This window comes from Microtus oregoni, unplaced genomic scaffold (assembly GCF_018167655.1).
Source record: "Microtus oregoni isolate MIOR12 unplaced genomic scaffold, Mior012 000019F_ref0000042, whole genome shotgun sequence".
Lineage (NCBI taxonomy): Eukaryota > Metazoa > Chordata > Mammalia > Rodentia > Cricetidae > Microtus > Microtus oregoni.
The window spans coordinates 13385632-13409349 of record NW_024543078.1 but is presented as its reverse complement, the minus strand read 5'-3'; the positions used below and the strand labels follow the sequence as shown (position 1 = coordinate 13409349).

General features: G+C 37.1%; 1 protein-coding gene across 1 annotated transcript in view; it reads right to left on the bottom strand.

Annotated features, from left to right (window-relative positions):
• Psme4 (proteasome activator subunit 4) overlaps nt 1-23718 on the bottom strand; it is a 108462-nt gene that overhangs the window by 64283 nt on the left and 20461 nt on the right. Inside the window, exons 3-14 of the mRNA XM_041668888.1 lie at nt 23418-23534; nt 15012-15056; nt 12989-13138; nt 12273-12336; nt 11132-11206; nt 9374-9496; nt 7121-7213; nt 6045-6310; nt 3247-3433; nt 2129-2218; nt 501-565; nt 80-230 (exon numbers count right to left, since the gene is read on the bottom strand). Of these exons, the coding sequence (XP_041524822.1) occupies nt 80-230; nt 501-565; nt 2129-2218; nt 3247-3433; nt 6045-6310; nt 7121-7213; nt 9374-9496; nt 11132-11206; nt 12273-12336; nt 12989-13138; nt 15012-15056; nt 23418-23534 (1426 nt within the window). The remainder of the gene's footprint in view (nt 1-79; nt 231-500; nt 566-2128; nt 2219-3246; nt 3434-6044; nt 6311-7120; nt 7214-9373; nt 9497-11131; nt 11207-12272; nt 12337-12988; nt 13139-15011; nt 15057-23417; nt 23535-23718) is intronic.

Genomic DNA, 23718 nt, shown 5'->3' with positions numbered 1-23718 from the left:
AAAAGAAGCTGACACTCAATGCAAAAAAATCAACTAAATAAAAAGACTGGAGTTACTTTTTGCAGTAATGCTCTCTTACCATAAATATTTCTTTGGAACACTGTGTGAGGATTGTACTAAACGTAGAAGACAAACCCAACTCAACCAAACTCTCCAAGTGGGTCATTTTCTCAGTTTCTGTCTCTTCCCTTGTTTGCTCCAATGTGCTACTTTCTATTAGTCCAAAGCATCTAAAAAACACAAATAAAGCATATTTTAGAAACAAAAAACTGGGGACAGTCAGATAACCTTTATTGCTATTATTATTCAAGACAGATCTATTCAATATCTTCATGACTCAAAAAGTCTTTTTTTACTTTACATTATCAACTTCAGATTTGGGTAAAATATAAATAAAAAGTTACAGCACAGAAAGAAATCACTTTCTAGGAAAGCCCTATCCACATCCCACCCCCTTTTAAAGCTACTGCAGAAAAAATAGGACTGAGTTATCAACATACCTGTCCATAAATTGTAAGACGAAATCCTCAAACTCAGCTGTGGCTGAACAAAGTTCTTTTTCAATCTATAACATTGCAATGTAGAAAAAAAATACAAATATATTTAACCTTTCCCCTCTGAACTAATGAAATTTAATTATGATCTAATAAAAAATATTCCTGTGTAAATTTTTGTGTGGATACTGTGATAAACACCATAACTACATATGCTAATTCAAAGCCACTTCACTGCTTTATTTGAATCAAGGCAACCAACAACTTTGTTATCAACCCAATTTTCAAAAAGCTGTAAAAGACAGTGTTGAACTACTTCACATCCAAATGATACAAGTAACAACATGTTTACAAAAAAGAAACCACACTTGACAACCTCAGGATATTGCTTTCACAATGGAGGGTTGGGTAGGCTGGCACTACTAGTGTCTAGTATCTAGTACAGCAGGACAAATACACTATTAAATATTCCACAATGGAAAGACAACCTTCCATAACAAAGAATACTTGGTTCAAAGGTATCATTGTTGAGAAACTATGGAAGTCTTAGTGACTCCTACAGGTAACGATACACAGCACTTCTCTGTACCTAGATGATAGATTTTCACAATGAAGAGGTATCTAGGATCTTTCAGTAGGAACATGGAGAATTGGGCTTCTTCAGCCTCCCAGATTAATTGGCATGTTGTTTTGTGTGGTTAAAGGCTCTAATTTTAGTTTCAGTGGTATTCAAAAAAATTTTTTTTAGTCGTGGATACATGTGCATTTGACACACATGTTGAAGTCAGAGGATAACTTTGCAGAGTCACTTTTCACCTTCCATCTTTACATGGGTTCTAGGGATCAAACTCAGGTCACTAGGCTTGCTCAGTAAGTGCCTTTTCCTGCTGATGTAGCTTACTGGTCCAAGTGTCCAGTTCTTATCTATAATTTCTAAGACTATTGGGCATTTCTGATTTGTAAGACATTTAAATGGTTTTCTTTTTAGTGAAGCTTCAGTTATTCTGTGCTTCTTAACAGTTCTTGAAGAACCATAGCAATGAAGAAAACCTCCATACTAAATGCCACTAGTCCTGGGGAAGGTTATTTTAAGCAGTGATGGATGGAAAAACAAGACAGCACCACCTATGCTGAACAAACCTTGTAAAACTGACAACAAACTGAAATATACCAGCAGATGCCAGCTATTAGGTAAGCCTTGCTTACCACACTATCTAGGATAGGTACCACAGCTCTTTCACCACCAGAGACAACATGGCTCCTAACTATACCACCCCACTCACAGAATAGTAATTGTAGTTAAAAAAAAATAAAAACAAAACCAAATTTTTCATTTGTGATGGGGACTGACCCCAGATCCTCGTGTATAATAGGCAAACACAAGTACCATTTTTTTATTTATGATTTTTATTCAATTTTTGAGACAGGATCTTGATATGTAATACAGGTTCTCAGCTTTCTGAGCCCTGGGAATGTGCACTAGTGTGCACCACTGCACCCAGCCTCCCTGTCCTTTTAGTAACTGTACTTCCTAGAACCTATCCAAAACTGCTCTTGAAGAAGCAAAGATTACTATGCATATATGGTAATAACACATTTCGGTTAAGCCTTTTATAGCCAGAGAGCATCCTTACTTCTGTGAGGTCATTTCTTTCTTGCAGTACAGATGAACAATCTACTAAAGGCACCAGAGTAGAAAATGTTCCTATAAATTGGAATGTGATCTATGGGAGGAGATAAAGAATTTGCAATATTAATTAGTAATTCTATTTCATCACAAATTATGCCAAAAGCTAAGTACAAATATTGAAATTATTTTAGGGGAGACCCCACACTGACCTTTCAGGTATTTTTCACTTAGAATTAATTTTTGTCTTTCTGGAGGTGATGGGAAAGCAAAACTAGCTAAAGTAAACCTGAAACTCATGATGCCGCCAAGGATGAACTCAAATTTATGGTGGCCTTCCTAGCTCAGCCTACCAGATACTGTGAGAGTAAGCCACTACACCCGCCTCTAAAATCAAACATTTTAAGATTCCTAACAATTAACTAGCTTTTGCTTTAATAAAAGAAATTAGAACAAAATTTATTCCCATTGTATACTGAGAACTATATACATGGTTCTCAAATCTTTAATCATTAAAAAGTTACTTTGTCTTCCTCTTGAAAATGTAACATTAGAGTGAACCGCTAAAATGTCAGAGGATAAGAAAAAGACAGCAAAGTAGTAGTAAATCAGGAGAAAATGTGTAGAAATAGGAGATGGAATTATATATCCTGTAACTTTTCTGTTGTTATTCATGTGAGAAGATGTTTCTGTTATTCTGAGACACAGTCTCACTATGTAGCCCAGACTAGTCTCAAAATTGACACAGTCTCCCAAGTGCTTGGACTGTGGGTTTCTACTACCATGCCCAGCATCTGTATTCTGTAACTTTTAATCATACTCTCTTGGTTACCCATGTAGATAAAGAGGGCAAGAGATGCCATCCTACAACTTATAGTATGTCTAAGAAAAACTTGAAAATATAATGAGTTTTAAAATATCACCATTAAATATATGCAAGCTAAGGAAAATTACTTACAAAAGAAGGTATTAAATAAATCAATTGTGCACAAATCTCAACTTAAGCATTAACAATATAACTCTGTTCAATACAATTTTATATTGAGCTACATTATCATTTAAAGATATCTAACTAAAAAGAAAAGATGTCTAACTGCAACAAAACATAATCGTCGACAGGCTCACCATGCATTTACTAAAGTCATTTGGATCCACTCCAGGCAATGCTCTCATTAACAGAGGTAGCATGTGTGTTGGACCTTCAGGGAACCATTTGCCACCTGATACCAAACTTCGGGCTACTCCAATGACACAACTTAATGTGGCTGTGAGCTGATGAGGTTCTGTTAATGTCTCTAAAGCAGGATATGTTCTACAGAGTAGAAGAAAATACAGTTTCGAAATTAAATATACTAAGTTCATAGACTGCATTTTACTTGTAGATTATAGACAGCAGAATGCTTAGAGTGGAGATTTCCTACTAACACAAACATTTACACACATAAAGGAACAATACAGATATTACATAGTCTAAAGCCCTGTCTCATCTTGTCTCCACGCAGACTCCAGTAAAAAAAGAGCATAAACTAAGATTTTCATTGTTTCAGCCAACTTAACCCAAATCATATTGAACTAAGAATGACAAAAGTGCAAATATTCTACCCATTCCTCTTACAAAACAAAATCTCAATCTCTTAGTCTTTTTCTTTTTCTGAGAGTGTTTTATGTAACCCACGTTGGGCTCCAACTACCATGAAGCTGTGGATGACCTTGAGTTTCTGATCTTAAATTGCTGGAATTACAAGCCTGTGCACTATGTCAGGTTTTCTATGCAGTGCTAAGGACTCAACTCATAGCTTTGTGGGTACTAACAAAGGACGCTACCGAGCCACATCTCTCCACTTTATTCTTCTGAGACAGCCTCATTGAAATCAGAGCTCACTGACTGGCAACACTGGCCAGACAGCCAGTCCCAAAGATCTTCCTGTCCTCACCTTTCCAGAACTGGAGTTATAGGTACCTAGCTTTTTAAGTGGATACTCAGGATCTTCATCCAGAACTTCAATTATTTTCCTCTGAAAATCTACTTTGTAGAGAAATATGCAAGCATCTTAATATCTATTCATGCAGAAAAGGCAAATAACAGTAGTATCGTTCATTTTTTTTAGATTTAATTATTTTTATTCATGTGTACAGCTGTTTTGCTTGCAGGTATGTTTGTTCAGCACGTGTGTGCCTGATGCCCATGGAGGCCAGAAAAGGGCACTAAATCCCCCTGAAACTGGAGTCACAATGGTTGTGAGCTGCCATGTGGGTGCTAGGAATAGCAGCAAGTGAGCATGTGTCCAACCCAAGAGTACTGTCACTTTTAAGTAGGGAAAGAGAGAAAAGAACAAGCAGTTTTTGTGCTGCACACCTGTACGCACAGCACTTGGGAATTCCAAGGTGTGAAGTCAGCCTGGGCTATAAAATGAGACCCTGTCAGACAACAGAAAGCATGGGCTGGGTTGTAGTTTAATGGTAGAGTGTTTGCCTAGGACACACTTGTCCACACACCAGGTTCAATAGTCAGCATAGAAAAAAAAAGAAAGAAAAACAAAAAACCCAAGTTAATGCCTTACTGTAAATAAAAAAAAGAAGAAACAATTTTTAACTCTTATTTTGAGAATACAAAACTCTAAAGATTTCTTTTTTATATCTCCATTTGCTTATTTCATTTTTTTTAAAAAAGATTTACTTATTTATTACATATACAGTGTTCTGCCTGCATGTATGCTTACAGGTTAAGAAGGGGGCACCAGATCTCATTGTGGATGGTTGTGAACCCCCATGTGGTTGGTAGCTGAGAACTGAACTCAGGTTTTCTGGAAGAACAGCCAGTGCTCTTAACCTCTGAGCCATCTCTCCAGCCCCTGCTTATTTAATTTTTGACAGAGAGACTCACTGAGTTTTCAAAGCTAGCCACAAAGTCCTGAACGCAACATCCCTGTTTCTTAGCTTCATGAGTAGCTAGAACCAAAACTATGCACCAATATACCCAGCTTGCTTTGATTTTTTTTTTTTACATTTATTGTTTATGTGGTCTGGCTATAGTGTGTGTCATCAAAAGACAAAGAAGTCAGTTCTCTCCATCCATAATGTGTATTCCACGAACTAAACTTAACCCATCTAGCTTGGTGGCAAGGGCTTTTATGTGCTGAGTTATAACACCAGCCCCTTACATTTAAAAAGAACTCTGAGGCTGGAGGGCTGGCTCAGTAGTTAAGAGAGATTGTTATCCTTGCAGAAGACCAGAACTCAGTTTCCAGCCCCAGCAGCACACTATACCACTTGTAACTCCAACTCCAGAGAATCCAGCACCCTCGTCTGCCTCTGAGTCACCTGCAAGTGCATGCTCATGGACACACATTAACATACATACACATACAAGTAAGCATGAATTGTCTAGAAAAATTACAGGGTTTTGTCCATGGTTTTGAGACAGGATTTCATACTATAGAGCCCTGGCTTACCTAGAACTCACTACGTTAATTAGTAGAATGTAATTTTAGAAAGTAGTTTCAACATAAAAAAGAAATGAAATATAACTGATAGAAGACAGTGATACATGAAAATAATAAAGACAATAAAATTTTCTTCATTAATTCTCTATTCCATTCTCAATATTTACTGACAATTTTTTGTTTGTTTAATACAAACAAAAAGGTCATAATTTATGAGTAAAAGCCTGGGTATTAAGAAATAGATAAATGATCTAAAATATGCTAGTACCTTAAATTTAACTTTTTCTTGTCAATATGCCTCTAAAGTTACCAATTCAATCAAGTTAAAACAAAACAAAACACCTTGCTTCTCCTCTAAGAACAGGTGACTATAAATATCAAAAACACAAAAACACATGCCACAGGCAAAAAAGGAGAACATAGGAAGAAACAGGTAAGCTATGACTGAGGCATCTACCATACATACCAAGCTAAACTTACCTTTCAAGCACAGGGGGTATTACTAACTCAGGTCTCATGAGTGCAAGGTTCTGCAGAGCTTGGGCTGCTTCTAGACTGCCAGTTTTACTAAACATGGCCAAGAGGACAGGCTGAATAATGCACTGTACAAAGTCTGTAACATCTTCATCAGTAAGCTTATGGCTGTCAGGCACAGGAGTTAACCAGGAGGGCTTCTTATATCTTTCACGATGTAATCTCCTAACAATACTGTTTGGCAAGCGCTGAAGGAGTTTCATTAACTTGTTCTGGAGATACAGAAACAATAGGTTCCAGGCAGGTGCAACTTTCCAACATAGATATTTAAGGTTCCTCTCACTCAAGAAAAAAGAATACTCCGAATACAAAGAACTGTGTGCTCTAATCACACAGAAAGACATACTATACCAACTACCCAACAGTGACCTCTAAATTCAAGGATTTATGTTGTTGTTTTAATTTCCTTTAGACAGGGTCACACTATAGCACAGACAAGTTCTGTCATCTTCCTACTACAGTCATGTACCTCACTGCCTTGCCTTAAATCCATGTTTCAAACGAGTTTCTAGTCACATACTGGGGGCACACACAAATAATTAGCATCCAGTAGGCAGAGAGACATGGATATCTGATAACTTGACATCAACCTGGTCCACACAGTGAGTTCTGAAAGTCAGGACTACAGAGTGAGATCCCGTCTGAAAAAGGAGGAGGAAGGAAAGAAAGTACCTTGCTACCAAATAATAGTTTTTAAAAAGCCACTTTAATCAGGCAATTAAAAGACAAAGCTAAAATAGCTGACAAGATAAAATTCAAACAATGGGCCTATGCTTTCGTGGCATTATTTATTATCATGTTCTTGCCAATATTTAGCATTTTGTCACTAATAATCATGTAGCATCATCATATTATTTTATTTCTATATGTCTTGTAAACACACTGACTCGAGTCTAACCATTTACACAGAGTCAAAGCTTTTAAGAAAGACAGGAAATATTACAGTTCTAAGATGAGCAATAGGTAAATACAACTTTATCTTTAAATATTCAAATACTACAATACAAACTGAGCACACTTACCAGCCAACGCCCATTATTTGAAGGATGATAAAAAGATGTGATGCTATTAAATAAACCAGCCAAATGTTTTTGTACTAATTTACTTGGTCCACCCTGTCCAGACCAGGAGAGAGAGAGAGAGAGAGAGAGAGAGAGAGAGAGAGAGAGAATGTTAGTTTATACTATATATGGATGGATCAGTAGCTCAAACCCTATTACAAAGCTTTAATGTGGGACCCCTTCATCCTAACAGTTACACCCCTAAATCAGTCAAAAACAGCTCCCTAGTGAACTTTGCACTCATCAGTTTAAAACATTCCAATAAACATAAGAAAAACTCACTTAAATCTAATTTTAGAACTGAAAAAGTGCCTCCTTGCAACTTAGGGGAATAGTAGATGTTACTGTTCTTAAGTAAAGAACAAGGATACTGTAATTTAACACAAAGACTATCAACTTGATGTAATAATCAAGGATGATGGCAATGGGGGCTAGTGAATGGCTGGTAAAGCATTCAACCCAGGACACACGTGATGTTGAGAACAGACTCCCCCGTGCTGCTCTCTGACCGTTACATGGATACTGTGCCTCCCATGTACAAGTAAACAATTTACAAAAAAAAAAAAAACCAAAAACCACAATGGCAACATAAGGCATATAAAGCATTTCTTAAAATGAAACACTGGAAGCCCACACGCCTTTAATCCCAGCACTCGGGAGGCAGAGGCAGGTGGATCTCTGTGACTTTGAGGTCAGCCTAGTCTACAAAACCTAGTTCCAAGACAGGCTCCAAAGCTACAGAGAAGTCCTGTCTCGAAAAACAAAACAAAAATAATCATTGGGTAAATTTCTCATTGTATGAAAAAAAAATTATACAACACACACATTTTATGAGGCACACTTAAATTCAAAATAAAAATATTTTTATTTATTAATCTCTTATTAAACACAAAATAACCAAAGGTGGGTGGGAACTGAAGGAAAGAAAATAGCGTTCATCTAAAAGGCTACACAGCATGGGTGCATGGGTGTTCATTCTCCTGTTTGTCTTATAATGATCTTTCAACAGCATGTGAGACAATCAAATTATGTTCAGGAAGGGTATACTAGCTCATACTTATAATCCCAGGCATGGGCAACAAAATCACTACAAGAACTGCCTAATATACATAGTAAATTCTAGGTTAGTCAAGGCTTTGTAGCTAGACCCTGTCTTAGCCATCCCTTCAAGTCTCAAAAAACAAAATAAAACAACAATAATAACAACAGAAAATTGTATTAAGAACATGCCCTCCCACTCAAATGAAGCCTATGTTTGTTTCTCAAGATAGAAACCAGAAGAGGTCAACTACTCAAGAAACCACAGCAACACTATATCACAATTTTCAAATTTCTGATAGAATTAGCATAACTTTTTAAATTATAACTTCACATTAAAAAAGAAGTTGCTAATGAGAAATATGTGGGAAAACAGAGCAAAATTAATTCAAGATTGACGTTACCCAATCAGTGAAACCTCCAAAATAAACATAAAATATTTTTTCTCCTTTGAATATTTATAAAAAACTAAAGTTCTGCCTGGCGGTGGTGGCGCACGCCTTTAATCCCAGCACTCGGGAGGCAGAGGCAGGCGGATCTCTGTGAGTTCGAGGCCAGCCTGGTCTACAAGAGCTAGTTCCAGGACAGGAACCAAAAGCTACAGAGAAACCCTGTCTCGAAAATCAAAAAAAAAAAAAAAAAACCTAAAGTTCTCTCTATGAAACAATGGGGGAATTTCAATTTCTCACAGTAAATCTGTATGAACATTCTGATTTTTCCACAGAAACACTATCAAACATAGAATCACAATTCAAGTTACTATAAGAATTAAAATAAATCCTATAATTTTAATATAAAGCTGCTCTAAAAGTGTATTTATAGTTGAAAGATGACACTGAAATTCATATGGAGATTTACAAGTGATGAATCATGACCACATTACAGACACAAGAATTATGAATAGATATACCACATCAGGAAATAGCTGCATTGCGTCATATATAAAGCCCTAGGTTCAATCCCCAGCAAAAGTGCAGGAAAGGGGGCGGGAACAAGAAAGAAAGGGGGAAGGGAAAGGGAAAGTGAGAGGAGGAGGAAAGGGGAAAGAGGCAGAAAGAGGAAGAGAAGAAAGAAAATTACTCAACAAAAGTGACCAACCAAGTTATTAATATGGGCTTGACTCAGCATGTTAAAGAAAATACAGGTAAATTATATAAAACATAGTTTATTACAAACCATCATTGCAGTGATCCATATTACAGCATGTCCTATATCATAAGCATTTGTTAAAAATCTTGGGACTAACACTTGACTGCTTCCCACTGGGAGGTTCAGGCTTCTCAGAATTCTTGTAAATATCTTTTAAAGCAAAACAAAATAAACACAGGAATAAAACATTTTATAAGTATCAAAATGAGCCCTTAAACAATTAGGTGAGTGTTAGATATTAGTCTTAAATATACCCTCATTTTTTTCATGGGACTCTAAGCAAAATTATGAGTGTCTAGTAATTTCCTTTATTCTTTAAAAAGTAAAAATTGGACTGAGCTCCCAAGGTCCCAATGAGGAGCAGAAGGAGGGAGAACATGAGCAAGAAGTCGGGACCACGAGGGGTGTACCCACCCACTGAGACAGTGGGGCTGATCTATTGGGAGCTCACCAAGGCCAGCTGGACTGGGACTGAAAAAGTATGGGATAAAACCGGACTCTCTGAACATGGCGGACAATGAGGGCTGCTGGGAAGCCAAGGACAATGGCACGGGGTTTTGATCCTACGTAATGTGCTGGCTTTGTGGGAGCCTAGCCAGTTTGGATGTTCACCTTCCTAGATATGGACGGAGGGGGGAGGACCTTGGACTTTCCACAGGGCAGGGAACCCTGACTACTCTTTGGACTGGAGAGGGAGGGGGAGAGGGAGAAGGGTGGGAGGAGGGGGAGGAAATGGGAGGCTGGGAGGAGGCGGAAACTTGTTTTTTTCCTTTTCTCAATAAAAAAAAAAGATAAAAAAAAGTAAAAATTAAAGATTTATTATATAATGTTCTGAGGTCACAGGCCATAAATATGAAGCAGTTAAATTCATGTATTCAAACAATGACACAATTTATAATTAAACATAAAAAAAATGAAGATACTGATGTCAAACATGAAGCCTTTTACTTTCTGCATACACACATTACTTTCCCACGCCCGCATTCTACACCAAGGACACCTGACAGCAGCAGCTCTAATGAGAGTGTCTGGCAGGCTAGAGCTGCCTTCAAGTCCTCCCGAAGACTTTGTCTGCTAGGCAGCATTGTAGTAACTGTATTTTAATGTAATTGAGTTTCTATTTTAAAGCTGTCATTGCTGATAGGAGCCCAAATGAGAGGAAATTGGGGCCTACCCCTGTCCCTCAGTTTTTAAAAGTTAACTACAGTCTTGCTCAAGCATGCACTCCCACTTCCTGCAAGACTTTGCCAGAGATTCTACTACAGCTGAAATAACACACCTCTAGCTCTTTAGCTTTAATTACTAAAAGCAGGGGAAATGGGTAAAACTCTGGAATGCAACCTAATTTAGCACAGAAAATTCTTTGGAAGGAGTGAATTCACGATTTTCCTAATAAATTTAACATTTCATGGTATTCCTAATAATTACTACTTTTTAAATTATTCATTCTGAAAGTTATAGTTCATGAACTTCATGGTAAGACATATAGTACTTGACATTAGGGTTAAAAGAAAATTCAGGGCTGGAGGGATGGCTCAGCAGTTAAGAACACTGTCTTCTCTTCCAGAGATCCTGAGTTCAAATCCCAGCACCCACCCGGTGGCTCACAACCATCTATAACTGTAGTTCCATGGGATCCAATGCCTTCTTCTGGTGTACAAATGTGCATACAATCAAATCACACATATACATAAAGTACGTAAATAAGTAAATCTTCAAAAGAAATTCCCCTATACACATGTTAGTATCAGGACTATGACATACACATCCAAATGTTCTAATTACCTTTGGTACATATGGATCCCAGTCTATGTATCCTATATTATCTGTAGCCAATCGAGCAAAGAGATTTACTAATTGCTGAAAGTAAACAAAAATAAGATAATGTTAAGTAGACATATTTGTTGCTTTTAAATGTCAGTTATAATCCTTATTCCTTTATGTTCATTTGTTTATTTCTTGGGATGGTTCTTGTACCAAAATTGTCTTGAGCTTATGATACTGTTGCCTCGGTCTCCTAAGTGCTGAGATTTCAGGTGTGTGTAACCATGCCCAGCTTTTCATTTGTTCTCAGCAATCATTACAACAATATAGTTTGACTTAGATTCTTAAAAACTTGCAAATTTAGGATCTGACTCATGCCACCCACTAAAAATCAATTGCAATGAAAATGCCCCTCCAAGCATTATGCACAATTAAAGTTGAAAGGAAAATTTATACATATATCTCCATCAAATGTTCAACAGTACCTATGTAATTACTAACTAAAGCAAACACAGCCATGCACTTTATAATACACGCTTGTCTACTTCTGCTGCTGTTGATTTACCTATGACAAAGGCTATGTTTACCCTCAAAGTTCAAGTGACATCAGTTGAGTCACCAACCTGGGTATTTCTCCAGTCCCTTTCTACCTCCTGATGTTTCTGAACCCACCATGATGTTCCTAAAATTGAGCCAGAGCTGCCAAGCACATACAGCCACCAGGAAGTTCCCCTAGGTGGGGGTGTTGTGGAAGTTACCATTTCTGAGAGTCAGGTTAAGCGCTCTGTGGTGCTGAAGGAGCCAGGCCTCACTTCCAGCCTGGTGCAGATGGCAGAGGACCTGCAGCTCACCATCTACACACTGAGCTCTTCATAAAGAATGCTCTGGCACCTCAAAACCAAAACAAAACACTCAGAGCTCCAGCTCCAGGGGATGCAATGCCTCTGCCTCCTCAGACATCTGCACTCACATGCATATACCCACACAGACAGACTGGCAGACCGACCGACAGAAACACCGCATTACTTTAAAAGGAAGAAAAAGAATTAACTATAGCATTATTAATAGAAATTCTAAGAAACAGAAACAGAAGTTATTTACTAAATGATTTATTTATATCCAATTTTAAAACTATAGAAGGGGAAAAAAATGGAAGACTTACCCCCTCCCACTGTGGGAGATTCTGCACTGAAACCCAAAGGCCAATTAATTCATCAAACCAAAGTCTGAAGAAAAAAAGCATTGTTATGAATAGCAAGTGACTACAGAAAGCAGTTCAAAACCAGGTACTCTTTATACTTCGAAGTCTACTTTACTTACTGGTAACCACACAACCTAGAAAAAAATGATACTGAAAGTTTCAAAATTAATGGAACAAAGGAATGCTTTTTGTCTGAGTATTCCCTCTCCTCTTTATTTGTGATATACAATGTAATCTCATCTACTAAATGTCCCAAATTATTAATTACTGTCCACTCCCCCCCATTTTTTTTCCCAAGACAGGGTTTCTCAGTAGCTAGGGAACTCACAGAGATCCGCCTGCCTCTGCCTTCAGAGTGCTGGGATTAAAGGCTGCGCCACCACCGCCCGGCTATTGTCCACTCTTAACAACTGTCACAATTTTCTCCCTTATGTTGTTTGCCTTTCTCCTTTTCTGACATTTTTCCATTATCACCTTTTCCCTCTTCTGATTTCTTAAAACCATCATTTTATTGGGCTTGTCATATAAGCATTCCTTGTTTACAATCATATACACAACTGCTTTAGCCTTTATACTTGAATATAATAAATAGAATCAATGAGTTGTACATTTTTTTTAGCTGCTTGCTAGTTCTTGGTATTGCTGTATTTTAAAATATGTCAAATATGCACACTTACTTAAAACCTTTATGATGCAGTTCTGGAGGAAGGGAGGTAGGAAGAAATATTTCAAAATAAGTGATGGCCTTTTGCATTGTTACATCAAAAGGACACATTAAAGGCCGCCATTCTTCTAACATTTCTGCTGTTGCATCTGCTGGAAAATATCTTAAAAAAAAAAAAAAGGTTTCCATGTACCTGACAATTGAAGTAAAACTCTACAACACTTATATATGACTGACAGAAGGGGGGCTAGAAAATCAGCACTATTTGCCCCGCACACATAAGTTCCTAGGTTTGTTCCCATCAGCAAAAGAGAAGAGTCTTGTGGGAGAAAAGAATATACTTTTGTAAGATGCCACACTAGAAATGTCAAGATATCCCACAATAAGACCACATGTATATGAAGACAGAATAAGTAAATACGCAACCACATTTAGGAGAAAGGAAATTCTTTTCCTCTAGCAGGACCCCCAGAAAGATGCTCTGAGGTTGAAAAAAAAAAAACTGTTCCTTAAGTTGCCTATGAAGTTCAACATGGAAAATATGATTGTGGTTTTGATTTCTTTTTGTTAAGTAACAGCAACTGAAAAATTCTTAGTAAAAGTCAAGCCTATGTAGGGGATAAATAATCAGTAACTATTAAGGCAGAAGCATCAGCCCAGAAATGTCTGAGGCATTTTAGATGAATCTCTGGGAACCATATGATGCCCCTACTCATACCAGAGGGGAGTGGGAAGACATGGTTCTACAGAATCTGATGTTCTGCAATTCCATAAAACAGCCAGGAGCATACTTGTGATTTAGAGACTTAAAACTTGAAGTCAGCCCTCCCCCACCCCCTCTCTCTCTCTTTCTCTCTCTCTTTCTCTCTCTCTCTCTCACACACACACACACACACACACACACACACACACACACACACCATACACAGAGTGAAGATAATGATTGAAAGAGGCCACATGTGAATTGCTAAATGCATATGAAATGGTATAAAGAAACTGGGGAGAGGTGCATACTTATAATCCTAGAACTGGGAGATCGAGGTAGTATGACCAGTAGTTCGAAGTCCACATGGCAACTTGAAACCCTGTTTCAACCTCTCAATCAATCAATACATCTATCAATCAACATGAGGTATGAAGTACTATATCTGACAAATTTGTATTCTTCCCAAAGAAGTCAACTTATAGGTTTGACCTATACAGCATATTAATAACCTATTATATTTTCATAACGCTTTGTTAAATTAAAAAGCACTTTATTCTATATAAAAAATAAAATTACATTTTAAAAATATTTTCAAAAATTATTCATTTATTTTTATCTTATGTACTTCAGTGTTTTGCCTGCAGGTATGTCTGTACAAGGGCATCAGATTCCCTGGAACAAAGTTACAGATAGTTGAGTGCTGGGAATTGAACTCGGGTCCTCTGGAGGAGCAGCCAGTGCTCTTAACAGCTGAGCCATCTCTCCAGTCCAAAATTACATTTCTAATAACACTTCTATTGAGTTCACCAAGTAATTTGTACCAGGTACTAATGTAACAGATGCAGTTTAAAACAAAACCACCCATCACTGAACTATGCTCTACCTTCAAGGGCCTTGTATATCAAATTCCCCTTCCTAATTTTTCAGAGTCAGTTCTTAGCAAAGTAATACTAATTAAAAACTTAAAGGTCAATGAAATGACTAAGCAGGTACTTGCCATGCAAACCTGATCACCTGACTTCAATCTCTAGGACCCAGGTAAAGATGGAAGGAAAAATACAGATTCCATAACATCGTCCTCTGGCCTCTACACATGTGCCACAGTGCATATACCACACACACGCGTGCACACACACAAAATATTAATAAATTAACTTTTAAAAAAAGAAGTAAAACTTCAATCAGGATCTGGGAACACTGCGTTGTGTTCAATGACTAGCACTACAATATCAGAAACTATTTATACCTTTAACTTCCTCTTCAAAGTACACTAAAGATGAGGAAAGGCCCACAGGTAAACAAGAGGCTTTATAAACTGAGAGCTACTTACGGTCGGCAGCTTTTCACGAGTGTTTTGAGAACATTTTCTACAGAACTGGAGAAGAAAAAGCCATGTGATAAATTACACTAGAGTATTTAAACACAGCTAATTCTACAACCCATACCTCAAAGATACATACATATATATACACACACATTCAGATATCTGTTTACATGTAATAATTAAACCTTCTCTTTGTTATAGATAGAATTAAAGGGATAATCTACCTAGATTTCTTAAGCTGATTTTTCCTCTGCCCTCATTTTGCTCATTTTTTTTTTTTTTTTTACAAACTCTATACTGGAAAAAGGACAAACCCCTTTCAGTTTACAAAGTGGATAACAACGGCCACATTTAGCACACACAAAGTAACCCTGATGACTGGAAATTCTAAAAAGTTATTTCTATTATAGTGATTTTACATCAAATATAAATTGGAATATAATGATATATATTGTGCTTTTACCAACAACCGGTATAACTCTTGTCAACAACTTTAAAAAGTTCTTTAACCCTCCAATGCATTTTACTGCTAGTAAAATTATCAATAACCACCATCTGTTTGAACAGCCACTGAAAATTAGGTGAGCAAAATGAAAACCTCACATGAATGACAATGAAAAGGCCATGGATATTGGTTTAAATACATGACCAGTATAGAATGTTTAAGATATCAACTAGACCACAGTTAAAACTGGCCAAATGCAAACAAAACAAAGGGGTACCATGAATTAAAATTTAAAACATATCTGTGACTACTTACAGTATGGTAAACGCTAATAAAACCAGAAAAATGCCCAATATTCAAGGATAGGACAGGGGTATTAAGGTTTCAGCCATTTTATCATTAACTCTTCTGAAATTCAAGTCCAGTGGTCTGACCAATTTCTCTGAAAACTTAAGAACTAAACTGCAAAGAGATGCCAAGGAACAGAATAAAACAAGCTCTGCATAAGCACCTAATACATTACTGTAACTTCAGCCTAGAAGGAGAACTGCAATCTTGTTACTAAATAACCGCTGTAAACATTATCTTTTACTTTCAAACTCCTAGGGGGAGGGGGAAATAAGAAAGTACTCAAAGGTGACCTTTAGGCCAGAAAACAGGGGCTACATCAGGAAGCACTGTTCTGATCCCCAGAGAACAGCTCTTTTCTCTCACACACAATTAGGAAAGTTTATTGGGGATCTATGTTTGTCTAGTGAAAAAAGAGGGAGTTGGGGATACACTTTTCTCTAGTTACTGCAGGATACCCAATGTGCTTCTAATAAGGCTGTTCAAACGTGCAGAGATGCTTAACCTTCTGTCTATTTGCTTACAAAACTCAATAAATGCTTTTCCTCTGGGAAACAAACAGCACATATCTGGGATCTTCTTTCAGTTTGGATTGAAAAACCAGTTAGTAACAAATTATACAATCAACATGTAGGTTTAGAAAGCCGCCCAGTTAGTTTAAGATCATACTTTAAAGGTGAATTCTAAGGAAAAGGAAAAGATACATGACCCTACCACTTCCTAATGTCTGTGCTCACATTAACTTTCCATTGATTTTACTAGCTTGGTGGCAACTGGTTTTAGATTTAAATGGTACATAAAACCTGCTGTTTCTCCTAAATAATTTCCTACACCAAGAAACTATCCTAACATCACAAACTATTCCAAAAAACAAGTCATTAGAGACTGCACAGCTAAGTGTTGCCTTCATTCTTGAAACAGACAGGGAAGTTAATGATAACACCTACTTCTGCAACTTGCTATAGGGTAGAGGGTTGTAGAGTGTGATCTCATTCATATAAAGTCAATTCCAACCCCTTCTTCCACATAAGGCCAGCACCATGGAATTTATGCTCTTTATTCAGAAAAGGGTACAATCTCTCTAACCTGTGATATCTGTATAGTGACCTTTTGTGACTCCTGTAATCTCTCAAGATGAAGGGAACAATGTTTCTGTTTAAAAATAAAATAAAAGGTTAAGGCTAGATGCTACTACACCATAGCTTACTAATTTTTTAGCGGGATTGACTAATCACTACATACTTTCCAATTATTGGAAATTTATAATACTAGACTGATAACTCAAACTGCTAATTTTTTAAAGGGATCTACGGAGTGACTAAAAGCTTTCGATGGGGTATCTCACATCCCATTTCCTCTTAGAAATTCTATGTTCACTTAAAAAATAAGGCCATGGAGTACACAGTGCTTTGATTTGAGCCTAAGGATCACACCAATCTAAATTTGAATACCAACTCCACTGTTTCTAGGAGTGTAATATTACAGGTTAGTACTTTCCATTTTGACAAATAATACCTACCCTTTCATAAAGCTATCATAAAAATTAGCTGAGATAATATACTGAAAGCTGTTAGGTAGCTCAGAATTATTTACTAGGCACCACAGAAAATAACAATTATTAATTCATACTTTGCAAAAATCATTATACTTTTAATTTCATAGAAATAAAAAAATTGTTCTCATTTTGCTTCAACAACAATTCTGCCTATCAGTCATGAATTTATGATTCAGGACATCACAGCAAAATGAGAAATTTCTCTTTAACCATACAAAAAGTGAATCTTAAGCTTTTGGTCCTGTTTAAGTCCCACGTGAATTTTCCTTTCTACATCCAATTTCCTCATGATGAACTAATTATACTCTAACTGTACCAGGAAGTTCAACAGCTCCTGCTTCTAATTACTAAAACGTGAACTTCAAAATCATAGAGGTTTTTTTGCTATCAAGATAAGATTACTTTTGGGGGCTGGAGAGATGGCTCAGTGGTTAAGAGCATTGCCTGCCCTTCCAAAGGTCCTGAGTTCAATTCCTAGCAACCACATGGTGCCTCACAACCATCTGTAAAGAGGTCTGGTGCCCTCTTCTGGCCTGCAGGCATACACACAACAGAATATTGTATGCATAATAAATAAATAATAAAAAGAGATAAGATTACTTTTTATTTTTTTTAACTTTTAAAGAATTAACTACTTTATGTTTATGTGTACTGTCTGCCTGCATGTCTCTGTATCACTGCATGCCTGGTGCCCATGGAGATCAAAAGAGTATAGGATCCTTTGGGGCTGGAGCTGCATACAGATGATTCTAAGTCACCATATAGGTATTGGGATTCAAACCCTGGAAGTGGACATGGTGCTCTTAATCACTGAATCATCTCTTCAGCCACAAGATTAACTCTTAAACCCCCAAAACACATATATATTCAAAGTAAGAAAAAGCCCAGAAGTACTCATAGCCTCAACAGAACTAAATGTTCTGTCAAGTAGTTCTGTTTGCTTTCTTCACATGTGGACTGGGAAACAACAACAATGGCAGTTCTACCGTTACCTCCTTAAACTCCTAAGAGTATTTTTTCTCTAAACAAGTACCTATTTCTTCATGTAGAAGCCAATGTTATCTTCTTTTTCTAAATCTAAAAAAACCCACTCTTAGTCAAGCATTTTTCCATCACCCATCTTTCAAAATCTAACAATGTTCAGTCATACAGATAGTAATTAGTCACTTTTTTACAGCCATTAAGATTATTTTATCAGATAAAAATAATTACAATATACCATCATCATCATATCATCATTGAAGCAATGTCAGCACTAATTTTTCATTAAAAGTTTTCATAAAAGTATTTCTCTAAAATAAAATGTTACTGTAATTAGACTTCCTTCTCAGGTAAAATTAGTTTAATTACTTCAAATCTTGAAGAATTTGAACTATTTTTAAATATGGGAGAGAGGGTACCCATAGAGGTCTGAAGAGGGTATCAGATCCCCTAGAGCTTGAGTTATAGGCAGTTGTGAGTTGCCTGACATGGGTGTTAGAAACCTAACTTAGGTCCTCTGGAAAACAGCATGTTCTCTTAACTGTGGAATCATCTCTCCAACCTGTGAATTCCTTTAATTGCTCTAAAAAGATTGGTTATATTTGTTTTTTGAAAAATCCCTATAGCAAAAACACAACTTTTGAGAGAAATATTATAAAGAACATTAACAAAATTCAATTACTTATTCTCTAATTCTTGAATAAAGGTAGAATAGTTTAAAAGTAAATACAATCTTCCTCAAGTAAGTATTTTAGAAATCACTGCAAATACCATGTTAATAATCAGTGTTTGTTGATTAAATAACTGTGAAAATGACTTAAGTGACAGGGAAATTACTTTTATCATTTCATTATTTATCAAATTTTGGGTCCAATCATTCATGAGCAGTAAGAAAATCCAGAGTCTAGAATATGTTATTTTTATGTAGTGAATGGGGAAAGAGAAGAATAAAAGACATAAAAGTGATGTTAGCCATGAGAGTACTAATTCAAATGGCCCTCTGTAAGCCAAGTGTGCTGACACACACTGTGATCCCAGCCCTGGGGAGGCAGAGGCAGGAGGACTATGAGTTTGAGGCCAGTTTGGGCTATATAGTAACATCTGTCTCAAAAACCAAAAGCAAAGAGAACAAGAAACAAATAACTGTGATGAATCAATACAGAAAGCCAGGTCAGGGTACACCTCAGTGGTACAACACTTGCCTCTAAGTACAAAGCCCTCGGCTCCATCACTAACAACCAATGGGAGTGGGACAGTGGTACACAGATCATTGAAAACAAGTACCAGGCCAGGTGTGGTGGCAGGAGTACTGGAGTCCTGCCTGGCCTACACAGCAAGATCCTATCCCCACCTCCCAAAAAAGGAAAATAACGAAATTTTCCTAGAGGCGTGTTACTATGAAAAACATACCGCTGCATGGTAGCCTTAAAATAAAATATAAAGGAAAAATACTTAAAATTGCCTTTAAAGAAGACATTAAGTTGGAAGGTGACATGGAAGGAAGTCAAGAAGGAGGATTGAGGCTGAATCTGATAAACAACTCTTTATGTATAGGGCCCAGTGACGGTGCGGGCCTTTAATTCCAATACTCAGGAGGTAAAGAAAGGTGGACCTCTATGAGTTAAGAGGCCAACCTGGTCTAGACAGAGAGCTCCAAGCTAGCCAAGGATATATAAGTAAGACCCTGTCTCAAAAAAAAAAAAAAAAAAAAATCAGGGGCCAGAGATGGTCATCCGTTAAGAGTACTGGCTGAAAGAGTACTGGCTGAGCTTCCAGAAAACCACATGGCCACAAACACCAGTTTCAGAGTTTCTGACACCCTCACCCAGACAGGCATGTGGGTAAAACACCAATGAACATAAAATAAAAACAAATTATACATTTAAAAAACCCAAACATTGTATAGTATATAAAATTATCAAAGTAAAATAAACTATATAAAAAATACAAAATTTAAAACATAGTTTACAAATAATTGAGTTATTTAGACCCAAGCTAGTTATTTTTAAAGTTACACCCAGAACCTTGAGCATGAGACAAGTGCTCTATCACTGAGCTACAGACCCACTCTTTCCCAAAACTACTCTTGATGAAAGGAGGTTCACAGCCATGTATAACTCCAGACCCAGGGAATCTGCTGTGCTCTTCTGGCCTCTGCCAGTACTGCCTGCAAGTGCTGGCCAGACATTCATGCAGGCAAAACACTGGTACACACAATATACGAAATAAGAAATAACTAAAAATCCACCGAAAAAAAAAAAAACCAAACCTAAATTAGGGCTAGCAGGATGGCTTAGCAAGTAAAGTGCAGGCTTCCAAGGCTGATGCCTCTCACAAGCTGTTCTCTAACTATCTCATGTATACAAAGGGGATGTGTGTGGGGAGGGGGGATAAACAAATGTGTACACAGGAACTTAAATGTAAACTGTCCCTGTCCAATGATAAAAGCTCACAAATGCATAATTCTTACATCTTATTAGCAAAAATAACCTATATTACACTCTTTATTTTTAACTTACAATATGCCACTCAGAGTATAAAGAACATTGTTTTATAAAATAAACCATAACCAAAAAGATCTGTGTGTTTCTTTCTTAAGTAACAGTATGCAAGTTATCATGTTGCTAATGTCAGCCTTACAAATACTTACCTCCTTCACAAGTTTGTATTTTCTACTAAATTAAAAACTCTACCAGGACAGGCGAGGAAATGCACTCCTTTAGTCCCAGTACACAAAAGGCAGAGGCAAGCAGATCTCTGAGTTCAAAGCCAGTATGTTTTACATAGTGAGTTCCTCAACAGACAGGACAACATAGATCCTTGTCTTAAAATAAACAAACAAAACAATTAAAACAACAACAAAACCTCTTCTAATTGTCAACAATCTCAGTACTTGGAAGTCTGAGATGGAAGGGAAGTAAGGAAGAGAGAGGAGAAAATGTTGATTATCTTTGCTCTAAACGGGACCAGCTTTTAAAATAGAATGAAGCACATGGCAATCTAAGCCGTGGCTTCCATAAGGACAAACACACAGGGCACACAGCTGAAAGACAAACGGTTAACAAATGAAGCATTTCTGATTAGAAAGTCTTCTAAAAATAGTATGAGAACAGACTGTCAAATGACAAAACTGTTGCCCCAAATCCAACTAAGACTTAAGTTCACCACTGCCTGGAGTCATTTTCACCTCTCTTCACCACTAATGTAAAAAGCTTCTAAAAAGTCTGCCATTAGCAGTCACAGGCAAGAAGTTCAGACTGTTGACCAAAGAAAAGCCTTAGATTCAAGGCACTCTCAACATGTCTAAGACAGTGAAAGAAATCATACAAGTAAGCCTTTAAAATTTTAATTTATAAAAGAAAAAAGTTAAACACATAAAACAATGTTCTTCAGGAAATCAGTACATAAGAATGACAAATCATTCTAGATTGTAACAGGAAACTGCTAACAAAATCTAAAGAACAAGCCAAGTGGGATACTTATGCCTACAATCCCAGAACCTGGAAGCTAAGGCCAAAGAATTACAAGGCCAAGGCTAGCCTGGGCTACAAAGAAATCTGAATCCAGACTAGCTACCTAACAAGAGCCTGCCTTTAAAAATTAACCTTTAGGCCAGGTGGTGGTATCTGGCCAGGCCAGACACGCCTTTAATCTCAGCACTCAGGAGGCAGAGGCGGACGAATCTCTATGAGTTCAAGCCTAGTCCAGTATACAGAGCTAGTTCTAGGACAGCCAAGGCTACACAAAGAAACTTTGTCTCAAAAGACCCAAAATAACAACAACAACAACAACAACAATAATAATAATAAATTTTTAATTGCTAAAACTATCTAAAACAGTTAAGCCAAATTTGCAAAGTCTGTGAATATTAAAACATTAGGAATAAAAGTGGTCACAAGTAGACAAACCCTGTCAACACAAATGATAGGGAACAGTCAAGTTTGAGAACGCTAATTAGTACAAAGAGGCAAATGATCATAGTATAAACTTTGCACATTCAAAATAAATACAAGATTCTTAAAAATCAGGTCTTGAAGAGTCATGATATATATACAAGGAACCGGTAATCAGCAAGACAGCTATAGTTCTAAACATTACTAGGAAATGACAAAAACTAAGGCCTGGCATTTGGATAGTTTATGTCCAAAATACAGTCAATTAGTAAAGCATGTGAAACAAGTAAAGGCGTGTGGGACAAGTAAAGGCATGTGGGACAAGCCAGTAAACTCAGCACTTGGGAGGCTGAGCAGGCCAACCATGCACACATGTTTTGTAGTGGGGGTGAGAAGACCACCTGATATTCCTTTAATTGTTTATAGTGAATGCCCTGTGGAATATGAAAGGCTCCTCATCTTAAAGCATTTACTTTACTTAATGAATTGAAATACAAAAAAGCCAGGTTGTGGGGGAGGCTGTTGTGGGATAGCTCAGTGGTTAAAAGAGCCCTTACAGCTCTGGCAGAAGACCCAGTTCAATCCTGGAGCCAACATGGAGGCTTCCAATAACCTGTAGCTCCAGTTTCAATGCCCTTTTCTGGCCTCCAAAGGCTGCTGAACACATGTAGTACACATGAACCCATACAATCACACTCAAACATGCATAATGAAAATAAGTAACTTTTTAAGAAGAAAAAAACCAGAATAGCAGATAAGTCATTACATCTAATAACAAGAGAATAATCAGAAGTATGGTGACGTCGACCATCAGAGACATCTTGGTGGAAAAGCACTGAGGAAGAGATACAGACTCAGTTGTTTCAAAGTCAAGTTATGTAGAAATGAGAACATTAAAATATGTATTTGCACCAGGCAGTGGTGCACACCTTTAATCCCCAGACTTGGGAGGCAGAGATAGGTAAATCTTGGTGAATTCAAAGTCAACTTGGTCTACATATACAGTGGGTTCCAGAATAGCCAAGGCTATGCAGAAAGACCTCGTCTCAAAAAAACATTTAAAAAAAAAAAGAAAAAACAACAAAAAAGTATTTGCTTGCTTATTTAAAATAACCCATTTTCCTCCATTGTGTTCAATCCCCTACAAGCCCCAAGTGGCCCCAAAGAAGTACTTTAGCAGAAATACTTACTTAGGAAATGAATTTAATCCCAGGTGCTCTGTCTTAGAATATAATATTTTTTCCACTATATCATAAAGCGGTCTCCAAGGTAACTCTAAATCATCTCTTGAGAGAAGTTCCTTTTTCCTTATTAAAAAAGAAAATAAATGTAAATATATGAAGACATTTATTCAGGTGCATGGTTACTGAGTTACATGTTACAGAGAGAACAGCCTGTTTCTGCCCACCACCACTCACTGTTAGAATAGGCACGAAGGAAGAATTCGGTGTTCCTCACCACCAAGCAGTGCCTATTAAAGAAAGCATTTAA